Source organism: Thamnophis elegans, chromosome 15 (genome assembly GCF_009769535.1).
Source record: "Thamnophis elegans isolate rThaEle1 chromosome 15, rThaEle1.pri, whole genome shotgun sequence".
Lineage (NCBI taxonomy): Eukaryota > Metazoa > Chordata > Lepidosauria > Squamata > Colubridae > Thamnophis > Thamnophis elegans.
The window spans coordinates 10060433-10075392 of NC_045555.1; the positions used below are offsets into that span (position 1 = coordinate 10060433).

General features: G+C 48.2%; 1 protein-coding gene across 1 annotated transcript in view; it reads right to left on the reverse strand.

Annotated features, from left to right (window-relative positions):
* Positions 1 to 14960, reverse strand: part of CAPZB (capping actin protein of muscle Z-line subunit beta) — a 54637-nt gene that overhangs the window by 16603 nt on the left and 23074 nt on the right. The window contains exons 3-4 of the mRNA XM_032232105.1: positions 3923 to 4044; positions 621 to 734 (exon numbers count right to left, since the gene is read on the reverse strand). Of these exons, the coding sequence (XP_032087996.1) occupies positions 621 to 734; positions 3923 to 4044 (236 nt within the window). The remainder of the gene's footprint in view (positions 1 to 620; positions 735 to 3922; positions 4045 to 14960) is intronic.

Below are 14960 nucleotides of genomic sequence, written 5' to 3' on the forward strand. Positions count from 1 at the left end.
GGGAAAAGCTCACTGAACAAATATCTCGCTCAATTGTAAGTTGTAGGACTCAACTGTAGTCGTAGGTTGACGATAACCCCGTGCTTTAAAAGAGGGGGGGGGGGCGTCCCCACCTGATACAGGCACAAACCTCCATTCATTCCCCCCCCAGACAAGGAAGCAAAGAGCTTCAAGGCCCCCCACCCTCGCATCAATCTTCCCTCTAACTCAGCGGTCACCAACCAAGAAACTATTTGCATTTTTTATATTTCACTAAATACTATTTATCTTTTTAAAATAATTCATATTAGTGGGTCCGTGGGATTTAGAAATTATGAATTTAGTAGGTCCCTGAGGTCCGAAAGGTTGGTGACCCCCGCTCTAACACACTTTTAAAGAAAGCCCCTCCCTCAAAAGTGGGCTTGCCAAAGTGGGGGAGGGATTAAAACCTTGATGAATGGGAAATGGCCTTCCATCCATCCAAGAAAATAAGCAGGAAGGGGAGGCCCTCTTTGTTTGGGGGGGAGGATCTCGCTCCCTAAAAGTTTCAGAGAATGAACAGGGGGGGTCCCTCCTGCTGTGCCCCCTCCCTTTAACCGGCCACCCCACCCAAACCCCACCAAAGAAGGGAGTCAACGTACAAGTCTCTATACTGGTCAAAGGCGTTGTTGGCCTCCACCTCGAGCTTCCGCAGGCGAGCCGAAGGCATGGCGCCATCTTCCAAGGGTGGGTCGTATTTGTTGCTCCAGGGTGACCTATGGAAGGAAGGAGGGGTGATTTTCTTTCTTTTTTAAAGAACTTTTATTTTTAAAACAAACATATACAAACAAAACATAAAAACATCTTCCAGTTGCATCCAGCGTGTCGGTTGGTTACGAAACGTTTGTGCGTCCTCTCCTTCTTCCTCACTTACAATTTATATAACATCTCATATTATTAATCTAATATATATGTATAGATTATTATCATTGTTCATCATTTATTTGACTTTAACTATTATTCCTTCATTTTATAAGAGATATTCTAAATTTTGAATTAATTTATATTTATAACAATTCATTACATCCTCCTAAATCCATCCAATAATAGTACATCTTTAGATTATATTCTGTGTCAATTCCATTATCCTTGTATTGTAAAGATTCTCTTATCACATTTCATTTCCATATTTTTTTTGTCTAACCATTGGTAAAATAAATCCCATATTTTATAAAATGGTTTATCTTCTTGTTCTCTAATTTCAAATGTCAATTTGCTCATTTCGGACACATTTCATTATTTTCTGAATAACTTCCTCCTGCGTTGGTATTTTCTCATTTTTCCAATTTTTAGCAAATATAATGCTTGCCACTGTTAACACGTTTACAATCAAATATTTTAATTCTCTACTGGTTTGAAGTCTATATGTTTTTCTAATAATATCTCTGGTTTGAAGTCTATATGTTTTTCTATCACTTTTCTCAACCATGGGTGGATTTTAGTCCAGTATTTTTTAGCTTCTGCACACGTCTTGATGGTTAATATGAACCCGGTATCTGATGATGTAAACCTTATGATTTTCATCCCACATCAAAAGAGTCCCTTCCCCACCCACCCACCTGACGCTGCAGTTGCGACAGACAAGGTACAGATTAATTAGAGTAGGGGGTCTAGGATCCAACCTACAAGTGCAAGAGGAGGGGGCTGGGAAGGAAAGCACCAAAGCAACCCACCCGACGATAAGGGGGGGAGGGGGGAGGCCTGCAGCGGAGAAAACGGGGCTTCCACCCCAGAATATTTTGGCCCGTCACTCCTCTGACGCGTCTTCCGCTAAATTCAGAGACGGGACAGAGGGAAGGGATGAAGGGCAAGTATTAAAAAAAAAACACCACCACGAAATCCTCTTTCCTATGCTGTCAGCATTGGGAGCACCCTCCAAGGTTTGATGGCCCCACTGGGGCTCAGCGGCTTAGTTGTCCCTGGATTTTTAATTTTAATTTTATTTTCAACTAAGTTTCCAGCTCTGTAGATGTTCCTGCTTTTAATTAGTTGCAGTACGTTTGGGCTTTTTCATGGTTTCGGCTGTTATCGGGTGTATCTCACAGCGGAGGCGGGGTTAAAATCCCGTATTTTCAAAGGGTTTTGTGCCAAATAATTTGCTTTTCTTTCTTGAAGCACTTCTTAGACGGCAGGGAGTTCATTCCTTTAGCGTTAACAATGCCCATTTGTCTCTCTGGACCAGAGGTGGGATTCCCTTGCCTTCCCTACCGGTTTGCAAATGCGCAGCGCTCACACGTTATGTCGGAGTGGTCGGATGGAGACTCCCAGCAGCTGCCGCTACTGCTTCTCCCACACCGGAGAGAACCGGCCGAATCCCACTTCTGATCTGGACACAGGGAGCGCACCGACAGGGGGCTTGTGTCCACCGCCCTCCCACCTCCTTTGACAAGGTAGAGAGGTGCAGGTAGCCAAAAGTTGTGTCTGTGTGTGTGTGTGTGTGTGTGTGTGTGTGTGTGTGTGTTGTGGCCTGCAGAACACGCACACACAGGCACACACATGTTCTAACTCACTCCTCATAAAAAGGATAAGGAGAAAAACGCTGGCAGAGGCAGTAACTTTATCCATTAGAAACCCATTGCGTTACACCACCCCCTTCCAAAAGAAGGGCTTTTATAGCAAGCAAGTGCTGAAGACACATTTTAGGGAGGCGTTCTGAGGAAAGGCAGATGGGACTGCGCGCACACACACTCACACTCACACACACGGGATGAGAGGACCTGGAGGTGGTCCTTGGCCTCTCCTTTAGTTTCTGTCCCAGTCAAGTCTTAGCAAGCAGCCTCTTGGAAGACACACAAACATACACACGCACACACAAAAGAAGAGTTCCAGGAAGGCGATGAAAAGCAAGGAGGTGGTATCCATGAGGCTGGCCGCCCTCCTCTGGAGGCTGAGGCTGCTTGACATTCCCCAGATGGGTTTCCCACAATAGGGGGTACGAAGGAGAACAAGGCCTGCCTGGCACGAAGTGCAGTGGAGAGTTTGCCAACTTCTTGGATACCGTGTTTCCCCGAAAATAAGACAGAGTCTTCTTTTCCTTTGACCCCCGAAATAAGCGCTTGGCCTTGTTTTCGGGGAGGTCTTATTATTTTTGAGCTGCAGGATGCGGTGAGAGGGGTCACCTTCATGGCTGCTGCTGTGTTGCAATATATTCAGGGAGGGCTTACTTTAGCACATGCGCTCAAAAGCCCGATTGGGCTTATTATCCGGGGAGGTCTTATTTTCGGGGAAACAGGGTATGAGAATACAACACAGGGAGTCCCCAAACTTAGCAAGCATTTGTTTCCAACTGAAGTTACACCACCACTGGGGAAAAGGGGACTTAGGTTTAGGTTTATATGACCGTTTTTTCACAGTTACGACCGTTGCCGCATCGCCGCCTGTTCAAAAATTTGGACGCTTGGGAAACTGATTCAAATTTACAACGGTCGCAGAGTCCCCGGGGTCTGTGATTTGCCCTTTTGGGAATCTCTGACGAGCAAAGCCAACTTGACTTAACAACCATGTGGCCAGCTTAATGACGGCAGGGATTCCCTTTTAACAACAGAGGGTCAGGAGGGTCGTAAAATGGGGGCAAAGCCCACCAAACTGCCTTGCTTGGCGACAGAAATGCGGGGCTCGATTGTGGTCGTAAGTCGAGGACATGTGCTACTAGGAGTCGATGTTCCACCAGCGTCTCATCTCCGGAATACTCCTACATGCTGCTACCCCTGGGAACCCATCACTTGGCAACAGGTGTGAGTCGCAATTGGGCCCGAGATCTACGTTGCTAAGTGAGACATTTGTTTGATGAGTTTTGCACCATGTGGACGACTTTTTCTTGCCATGGTCGCTAAGCGAATTGTACTTGCCCCAAGCCAGAGGAAGATTTTAGTCGGATCCTCCTGTGGAGGGAAAGGAACCTCACCTGTAGGAATCGCCATCCCGGTTGTAATCGCAGAGAAGGTAGTCCTTGCCGACCACTTTGTCTCGAGCGATCTTCAGAGGCTGGTCCACAGAGGACAGGAGGTCTTCACAAAGGCTGGGAACCTGAGGAAGAGGAGGGAAAGTGTTCTGACCGAGGCTTCCCCAGCAGCACGAAGCCTAGTCCTCATCCTGATAAACCCCTTTTATTTAATTGACAGTGAATTCCTTTCCAGCAAAGTCTTTCCTCTCCCACAGTCTTTTAAGGTAGTTCACAATTACCGACCTTTGTCAGGCTTGGAGAGTGGCCAAGCCGATATCTTTCAGACGTGTCAAGAATGCAGGAATGAACTAATTGTCTCCTGCAAGCTCCACTCCCCTGTCGCTCCCCTTTTATTCCCTACGGGAGAGGCCGTTCACTGTCCACTTATGGCCTTACTCCCAAGTCGACCCTTGTTCCTCAGCTGTTCTCTTTGTCTGGCAACTCATACTGGGAACAGGCTCCAGCTGTTCTTCTGCCCCACTGATCTCCGACTCCGAAGGCAGCTGATAAGTAGCATATGGCTCTTGCCCTCTCTCTGCCTCCGACAAAGAGTCCTCACCAGACTCTTCCCCAGACTCCAGGACTGGCCCGTGTTCCTCTCCAACCTCCTCACTGTCCGAATCTGCTGTCAGCTCCGCTGGACATTGGCAGGCCACAACGGAAGGCGACAAGAACCAGCAGTCAGGGCAAACATGGCCAGGATTCTGGGCTTTCTTACGCATCATTCTTGAGTTGGGTTTTAGGGCCACCACCTTTGGCCCATCCAACTAAAGTAGGGGTGTCAAACTCAAGGCCCGGGGCCCGGATCCAGTCCGTAGGGTGCTTTAGATCTGGCCCACGGGGCCATCCTGGTAACAGCAAAGGACCAGCTGCGGGACCTCTGTCAGTGAAAACAGAGCTTGGGAGGGCCGTGCGCAGCCCCTCAAGTCCCATTTTCGCTGGCAGAGGGCTGCAGGAGGCCGTCATGGCCGAAAACAGGGCCCGGAGGTCCCACACACATGGCTCCCCCAAGCTCCGTTTTCGCTGGCAGAGGGTTGCAGGAGGCCGTCATGGCCGAAAACAGGGCCTGGAGGTCCCCCATACATGGCTACCCCAAGCTCCGTTTTCACTGGCAGAGGGCTGCAGGAGGCTGTTGCAGATGAAAACGGAGCTCGAGAGCCCATTTTGCTGGCATAGCACTCAGGCCGCCACAGGTGCCCCCCCAACACAAGTGAGATCGGGCCATCCACACCGACCCCTGCCCCCCCACCCCAAGGTCAAACACAATCCTGATGCGGCCCTCAATGAAATCGAGTTTGACACCCCTGAGCTAAAGCAACGCAGAAGATCCGCAGAGCCCCCACCCCACCCACCCCGCTTTCTCCATTCAGGCCTTCCTCAGAAATCCCCCTCCCCTCCTATTGTGATGTTTTGAAAGACAATCTGCTTCGTCTTTATGGTGTCAGCCTCCCGAACACTTGTGGGAGGGAAAAAACGGTCTGGTTTGGTTAAAAAAAAAAAAAAAACCACTCCACCCCGGAGTGTCTCACTGTAGACAGGGTTGGCCTTTTGATGAGGTTAAGGCTACCATTCTGGTCTGCTCTTATCTAAACCAGGTTTCGCGTTTGGCTTTGATCTCCCCTCTTTTGAGGGGATGACAAAAGGCAGATGAAATGTGTTTTCTTTTAATGGGGCAGGGGAGAGATTAGCCAATGGCAATTTTTCCATAAAAGACTGCTTGAGCAATGCTATTCCCCCCCCCCCACCTCCTCAGCTTTTAGTTTATACACACATTCATAAAACTTTCCCACCAAGGGGAGAATAGACTCTTCAGCCTTTTCACTGATATCGCCCTTCATTCAATGAAGATGATCAGCTAAGATGATCAAAGGCCTGGAGACTAAAACATAGGAAGAATGGCTGCAGGTTTGGGCTAGTTTAAAGAAAAGGAGGATTAGGGGTGACACGATAGCAGTGTTCCAGCATTTGAGGGGCTGCCCCAAAGAAGAGGGGGATCAAATTATTCCCCAGAGCACCAGAGGGCAGGACAAGAAGCAATGGTTAGAAATTAAACAAAGGGAGAAGCAACCTGGATTTTAGGAGAATCTTCCTAACAGTGAGGACAATTAACCAGTGGAACAGAAGTTGCCTCCGGAAGTTGTGGGTGGTCCAACACTGGAGGTTTTTAAGAGACTAAAGGTAAAGTTTCCCCTCGCACATATGTGCTAGTCTTCCCCAACTCTAGGGGGCGGTGCTCATCTCCGATTCAAAGCTGAAGAGCCAGCCCTGCTTGAAGATGTCTCCGTGGTCATGTGGCCGGCATGACTAGACGCCAAAAGCGCACAGAACAATGTTCCCTTCCCACCAAAGGTGATTCTTATTTTTCTACCTGCATTTTTTTAGAACTGCTAGGTTGGCAGAAGCCGGGACAAGTAACGGGAGCTCGCTCTGTTACACGGCGCCAGGGATTCGAACCACTGAACTGCCAAACTTTCGTTTGACAAGCTCAGCGTCTTAGCCAGAGTCCTTTCTTTAAGAGAACTAGACAGCCATTTATCTGGAATGAGATAGTGTCCCCTGCTTGAGCAAGGGGTTGGTCTGGAAGACCTCCAAGGTCCCTTCTAGCTCTATTCTATTCTATTCATTCGGATATCTGATAAACCAGCTTCGTTCAGGATCCAATATCCCTTCTGTCTCTCCTCTCGTGTAAAATGCTGCCTTAAAAAAAAAGAAACTACCCTCACTCAGTCCAAAAAATGTCAGCACGAGCGCATAAGCCACAAGCCAGGAAGAGACCAACACCAGGAAACGCCTTCCCGCGGCAGTCCAATGGCCCCCATTCCGTGGCCTTCTCAACATCTGGAGGGGAGGATAAGGTTTAAGTCTCAACAGGCTGATGTGCAGCTATTAGAACGCATTGCCGCTGCGCCCCTCTTCTGCGCAACCACACACAGTTAGGGTTAGGGGTTAGGGTCTCTGGAGATGCTCCTCAATTATCCAGGTCACGGTTGTCCCAAAGGTGCTTTTTCAAAAGACAAAAATGGGACTTTCTTGGTTTTGGGAGAACTGGGGAAGCTTCTTGCATGAGAAGCGAAACTCAAAGAAGAAAACCTCAAGAGAAGTTGGAAAAGCACCTTTGGGGACAGGATGGGTTGTGTACCAAGACAAGGGGCAACACTCATGTGGTCTTACACCGCTCAACCGTAGGCATGTCTGCAGATGTGCCGTATAGTCTCTTCTTCTTGCCAAACTTGCTGTAAAGCAATTCCTAGAAGGGGGGTAAGAACCTTTAAAAAATGGTAAATATTTATAATGGAAACCTAAGAACTGCTAAGAGAATAAGCTGACCGTGAATGGCAGCTTAATTTTTTCCACTAGCTCATGCTCAGGGTGGAGTTTTAATGAGCTTTCTGGGCAACCTGCCAGCCATCGCAAGTTGTTAAGAAGAGGGAGGGGTACAGAGGAAATTACCTGTACCTTAAAAAAAAAAGGTAATCTTTCTGAAATAACATATGCACAGCCCAAAAAGCAAAAGGCAAGTCACTTATAGGTAAGCCTTGAGTTACTAACTCTAAAATGTAGTCAGTTATTCAGGAAATTCTCTGTCATGCTTTCAAAAGAGCAGTGTTAACTAAACACTAATTTCGATGTCAAAAAAATAAATAAATCCCAAATCCAATACTGGGGTCTTCCTTTAAGAATAATCATCTTCTTCTCCTGTCCTAGCCTGTCCTGTCCTTTTATTCATTTGTTCATTCATCATATATAAAAAAGACTGTGTGTATATATGTATGTATGTATGTATGAATGTATGTATATATGTATGTATGTATGTATGTATGTTTGTTCCAGCTTAACTCTGGAATGCCCCGAGAAATTTCAACCAAACTTGGTACATAGATGGCTTACACTCTGGAAACGAATACTGTGGGGGTAAGAAACCCCTAACACCCCTCGGTGTGTGTGTGTGTGTGTGTGTCTGTGTTCCAGCATAACTCTAGAACGCCTGGGCTGCTGAAATGACTTGGTATACAGATGACTTACTCTCTGGAAACAAATACTGTGTGTATGTCTGTCTGTGTGTGTTCCAGCATAACTCTAGAACGCCTGGGCCGATGAAATGACTTGGTACACAGATGACCTACTCTCTGGAAACAAATACTGTGGGGGTAGGCACCCCTAACCTCCCTCAGGGTGGATGGGTGTGTCTATGTGTGTGTGTGTTCCAGCGTAACTCTGAAACGCCTGGGCCGCTGAAATAAAAAGGAATGAATGATATCTATAGTGCCAAATCACAGTACTTTTGACAGTGATAGTGTGCATTTTGGATTCAAGTTCGTGTGAGTTTGTGTGTGTGTTCCAGCGTAACTCTGAAACGCCTGGGCCGCTGAAATAAAAAGTAATGAATGATATCTATAGTGCCAAATCACAGTACTTTTGACAGTGATAGTGTGCATTTTGGATTCAAGTTCGTGTGAGTTTGTGTGTGTGTTCCAGCATTACTTTGGCTTGACAATACAAATATAATTCATTCTTTTTCCTGTCTAATACAGGATTAGTATAAATAAATACCTGGCAATTCCAGGTTATCAGCTACTACAAATAATAAAAAAGACTTGGTAGGTGATGATGGGAAAAGGTTTGAGTAGACAACCCTGGCATGTCTAAACAACTAAGACACCTGGTCAAAAGCCACATCCGCATCACCTGAAAGCAAGGAACGAGACATACTGCGTCTCCATCTTATTCCTATAAAAGCCAAGGAGATGTCTTTAAAAGGTACTTTCATTGAGTCTTCATGGACATACGCTTTCTTCCGGTTGCATTTGGAAACGGGGGAAACGGGCTTGAGGTCCCAAAGGTGCTTCCCCCCCCCCCCCCCCCGAGGCAACCGGATTTCCTGGTTTTTCCTTGAAGATGTTTTTCTTCTCCTACAAGAAGCTTCTTCAGCTCTGACTGGATGGTGGGGAAGGGAAGGATTGATACTCCCTGCAGACAGCTGGCCATTGGGATTCTTTTTAGAGAGTCGTTGAGGCTACTTGGAGGTTTATCTGGGCATAAACAAATGCCAATGACCAGCTGTCTGCAAAGAGTATAAATCTTAGATAGATTAACAGAGTCGGAAGGGACCTTGTAGGTCATCTAGTCCAACCCCCTGCCTAAGCAGGAGACCGTACACAACTTCTGACCGATGGCAGCCCAGTCTCTTCTTGAAAGCTTCCAGGGATGGAGCTCCCACAACTTCTGTTCCATGGGGTTGATTGTTCTTTCTCACTGTCAGAAAGTTCCTCCTTATTTCCAGGTTGAATCTCTCCTTGGTCAGTTTCCATCCATTGTTCCTTGTCCGGCCTTCAGGTGCTTTGGAAAATAGCTTGAGCCCCTCCTCTCTGTGGCAGCCCCTCAAATATTGGAACATGCCATCATATCTCCCCTGGTCCTTCTCTTCACTAGACTACCCATGCCCAGTTCCTGCAACCGTTCATCGCATAGTTTAGCCTCTGGTCCCCTAATCATCCTGGTCTCTGTACTCTTTCTAGAGTCTCAACATCTTTTTTATAGTATGGTGACCAAAAAATTGGATGAGAAGCGAAACGTCAACCAGTTGCCTCTTCAAAAAAAAAAGCATCTTTGGGAGAACCAAGACCTGGATGAATGAGAATCTCCCCAGACAGTCGTTTGAGGATGAGCTACTTATTACACTTACAAGCTCTTGCTAGTCCGAGGTATTCCTATTAATATGATGCTTTCGGAAGTGGTAATCAAAAGGCCAGGGAGGGCCTACCTACAAAGACTTCCGGCGTGGTTGTCCTGCCTGTTGGATTGATTTCATGAACCCTACAGAGCCTGAAGTAAACTCCTTGTCCCGACAAAAAAAAACCTTTCATTAATTTGCTGTGAATTCTGCTCATTCACATCTAGCGAAGTCTTTCAAGGGAGGATTTGCAGTCACAGACCTTATCTGGCTTGGAGAGCTGTCAGGTTGATATCTGCAAAAGTGGCAAGGCGTCTTGGAGGGTCACGAACCAATTAAGCAAACTAATTGTCTCCTGCAAACTCCACTCCCCTTTTGCTTCTCTTTTAGTTCTTCTGGGAGGGGCCATTCATCATCCACCTGTGGCCTTACTCCCAAATCGACCCCTGTTCTTTAGCTGTTCCCTTCGTCTGGCAGCTCTGTGCATGTGCACACTGGGAACAGGCTCCAGTTGTTCTTCTGCCTCACTGATGCCTGACTCTGAAGGCAGCTGATAACTGTCAGACGGCTCTGGACCACTCTCTGCCTGACACAGAGCCCTCATCAGAGCCTTCCCCAGACTCCAGGACTGGCCCATCTTCCTCCCCAACCTCCTCACTGTCCGAATCTGCTGCCAGCACTGCTGGCCGCTGGCGGGCCACAACACAGCTTAGGAAGGCTCACCTTGGCCTTCCGCCACCTCAAAACCTGAGACCACCTTCCCGTAAAGGCCCGGGCTTTCTGAAGATGAATGGAACCACTATTATGGGACGGGCCTACAAAAGAAGAGCTATGCCTGAAGGGGCAGGGAAGTCAACCATAGGCAAAAAGGAAGACAAATTGAAAAGAAAAGAAAAAGAAAATGAGCCCGCGATGCCTAACAAGAGTCTCTTTGTCCCACTGGCCAGACTACGCTAGCTGGAGTTAACGAACCAGGTATCGGGAAAATAGTTTTAATTAAAAACCGAGCCCTCTCTCCGGCCAGCAAGACAAGCAGCCACCTGTGTACAGTCCGAAACCCAACACCTTTCCCGAGCAGCTGGCCGAGCCTTCGCTTCCTGCTCTAAAGGCCAATTGGATGAGTTAATATTCAGGGAAATTGCAGGGATCAAGACGAGATGTGTGTCAAACCAGGTCTTGGGGATGACAGCTGGCTGTGGGAACTTGTCCGTTTTTCAGGGCTCCCCAGTGGGAGAGATTGGAGATACGCTTCTGGGATCTCTGGTTTTTCATTTAGGCTGATATGGGCAATGTAGTCCCCGCCGCGCCCCAGAGAGAAAACCACAGAACCCTCAAGCCCAGAGAATTGAATCTGGGTTGACAAGAACTGCAGAAGAGCCAAGGAGGTAGGTGGCCTTCGGTTGTTCTTCAGACCATCAAAGTAGAACAAGCCATCTGTTGTATCTGAGATCTTTGAAGAGGATGAGAGGCAATATTTAGCAAAAAAAGGCCCCAAGACGAGAATCGCACAATTACGCGCCACAGGATGAAAACTTCAGACGCTTATGGGATCCGCAGAAAATGGTTTTCCATGCTCCCTTGATCTAAGAGGCAGAGTACCCTGTTTTCCTGAAAATAAGACCTCCCTGGATAAGAAGCCCAATCAGGCTTTGGAGCGCATGCGCTAAAAATAAGCCGCTTCCCCAAAAATAAGCCCTCCTCAAAAATATTGCAGCACAGCAGCAGCCACTAGGTGACCACGCTCGCTGCCTCCTGCGCCTCAACAATAATAAGACCTCCCCGAGAATAAGGCCAAGCGCTTACTTCAAGGGGGGGGGTCAAAAGAAAATAATACCCGGTTTTATTTTCGGGGAAACACGGTAGATCCGTCTGATCTTCCGTGACGGCCTCCCACGGGCAGGCAGCCTCCCAACATCCATTCCGAATGCCCAGCCCTCGCTCGGACCGAACAGAACCGCCAGAAAATGAAAGGGTGGTCTCGAAAAACGGCGCCTCTTCAGCCCGTTCTCGCGCAGAATTATTCCGAGGCTTGCAACATCAGTTCGGTGTTTAACCCGCAGCTCACCTTTCGGCCATGAATGCAAAGGGCGAGCTGCCCGCATTCTTTCCCGCTGGCTGGTTGCAACCGACTGTAAAAATATGTGCTTAGTTTTTGCCAGCTGGGAGGGAGAGAGATTTAGAGGCTGATCCGTCTTGTTGCAGATCCAAAGAGATCCGGTGGAACGGTCTCAGGGAAGCTCTCCAGCTCCATTATTTTATTTTTATTTTATTTATTTTGTTTTTAGAAAGGTGGCTTCTGTTCCAATATATAACTCAGCCTTGTCTGGATGCCTTTGTACTAAGAGGACCTAAGATTAATGGCTTGGTGGTAATCTGAGACTTTCCCTTTTACAGCCAGGCGGAAAACTGGCTTGCGCTGAGGGAGGTGAAGTTAATTTTGGCCAAGGCCCTCGTTTCAGCTGAGGACCCCAAATTTGGAGAGCCTGAACGGTTGCTCCAGCATTTGGGGCACGGCAACTGCCCCATTCAGAAGGTCACTCAAGAAAAAAGCAGCAGATATTACCAAGGCCTTAAAAAACAAAATCTGCCAGCCAGCCGGCTGCCATCTCTTGCCATTTGAGGTGCTGAAACCTAGAACATGATGATCCAGGGTTAGGGTTTAAAAAGCTGGATTTTAGAGAGATACAAGGCTGTTTCTTGGGACGAAGTTACAAGATCAAGGGAAGTACTAATACCACTCTATAAAGCCCTAGCAAGACCACACCTAGAGAACTGCATCCAGTTTTGGTCACCATACTATAGAAAAGATGTTGAGACTCTGGAAAGTGTGCAGAGAAGAGCAACCAAGAGGATCAGGGGACTGGAGGCTAAAAGATACAAAGAACGGTTGCAGGATCTGGGCATGGCTAGTCTAGTGAAGAGAAGGACCAGGGGAGACAGGAGAGCAGCCTTCCAATATTTGAGGGGCTGCCACAGAGAGGAGGGGGGGGGTTACGCTATTTTCCAAAGCACCTGAAGGCCAGACAAAGAATAATAGATGGAAACTGATCCAGGATAGATTCAACCTGCAAATAAGGAGACATTTTTTCTGACCATGAGAGCAATCAACCCATGGAACAGAAGTTGCCTTCGGAAGTTGTGGGAGTTTCATCCCTGGAAGCTTTCAGAAAGAGACTGGACTGCCACCTGTCAGAAACGGTGTAGGGTCTCCTGCTTGGGTGGAGGGGTTGGACTAGATCAGTGTTTCCCAACCTTGGCGACTTTAAGTCCTGTGGACTTCAACTCCCAGAACCCCCCAGCCAGCAGAGCTGGCTGGGGAATTCTGGGAGTTGAAGTCCATAGGACTTAAAGTCACCAAGGTTGAGAAACACTGGACTAGATGACCTATAAGGTCCCTTCCAACTCTGTTAATCTGTTAAATCTGGGCTAAAGCTTTCAAGAAGAGACTGGACTGTCATCTGTCAGAAAACAGAATAACTCTGTTATTCTGTATTATTTGCAAGATCCACAGCCAACGGCTTAGGCTCCTGAGCCGCAGGGGAGGAAAATTAGTTGCCTGCATACAGACCAAGGTCCTGAATGCTTCTGCGCCGAATGCTCAGCTTCCTGTCCTTTTCCCTTCTTATTTACACAAACCACAGCCAAATTACAATGCTGTCCTTTACACACACACACACACACACACACACACACACACACACACACAAAGAGAGAGAGAGGGAGGGAGGGAGGGAGAGAGAGCGAGAGAGAGAGAGAGAGAGGGAGAGAGAGAGGGAGAGGGAGAGAGAGAGAGAATAACAATAAATTCTGTGTGCGTGCCTCAGTCACACAGGGCATGAATCTACACAGCCAGGACAAAATGTTGCTTCGGGAGTGCCTGCCGTTTCCGATGCTTTCCACTAGCAGGGAGTGTGCTCTCTCGTTTCTCTCTCTAAAGGTCCCGCAGCCCCACTTTCTAAATTCTTCCGCCAAGCTGCCTGCTGAGCAATCATTAAGCGGTCCTCTCCGAATTGGGGAAACCAGCACACACCGTCCTATTTCCAGGCAGGGCTTCAGAGAGACCCTTTGACTGACAAGCGCACTAATGAACTCTAATTGCAAACTTAGCGGCCCGTGAAAGCCCACAGAGGACAGCTGGGCTATAATGGGCGAGAGGATGGTCACCCACCAGGGGTTTTGGGGAAGGGGCGCTGACCCAGAAAGGACCCCGGCCTGCCTGGCTGCCTGCCTCAGCTGCCCTTTGCGTTTCATGTTCAAGTTAGGCCTTCTCCTCGGTCAGCACAAATCGCATCTGGCAGGGGCTGTCGGCAGCTGCCCCAAAGAACTCCGGGGACCACAGAGCCCAGCGCTGAGTGGGAGACATAAAGCTTGGCCTTTGGGGTCCCGGAGAAAGGAGCTGGTTTCTTTCGCTTGGATGACCTTCAGTGGCCTTCCTGAAACTGGGAAGAGCAGAGAGATGCAAGGCCGGCATGGCGGTGGCGCCGCTCAGACGGGTAAAACCGGTGTTACAAAAAAAAGAAACAGCCAGAAATCCAGAGCGATCGATTCTGCATGCCTTCCTTAGTTAAGCAGAAAGAAATAACAAAAGGTGGGCTTTGGGAGGGCCTTTGCAGGTGGCAGCTTCGAGGCCCCCCCACCTCAAAGGTGGGTCACTCAAATGGAGTGGGGGGTCCACACTGGGTTTTGAATTCTTCCGGGCAGCAGAGACCCCAGGAAGATGAAATTGTCATGCCTCCGTCGGAGCTTCAATCCGCGGAGGAAGGCGAGCCAGAACAGGAGCGACGGAGATCGAGGGGGAGGCTTCGTTGGCTTGGGAGGAAAATGGGGAGGAGCTTCGTTGGCTTGGGAGGAAAATGGGGAGGAGCAGGACCAGTCAAGCTGGGGACTTTCAGGATTGGGACGGCTTGTAGGCAGGGAGTAACAGGGGCAGGATGACCAAGAGAGGCTAAGCAATGAACATGAGAGAGACAGAGCCCAGGCGATGAGCAAGGACCACCCACTCCTGATCCGCGAGCAGAGAGTGTAGAGAGAAGGCAAGAACAGTGCAGGCCACCCCGGCTACTCAGGAAGAGAGCGCCCCGCCCCTCTTCACAAGGCACACCTGGGGACTGAGACTTAAGGAGACACTGTGGGGAGGGGTGTTTGTGGAGGAACAAACTCTGAATTGCTGGAGTGTTGAATGCCAACCATTTGAACTTTCCTGGATTCCTTGCATTTTTTTTGGATTACCATATTTTCCAAAGTATAAGACGCAACCGGAGTATAAGTCACACCAACGTTTTGAAGAGGCAAATTAAAAAAAATTTTTTTTGCACTCTGCAAACCTCC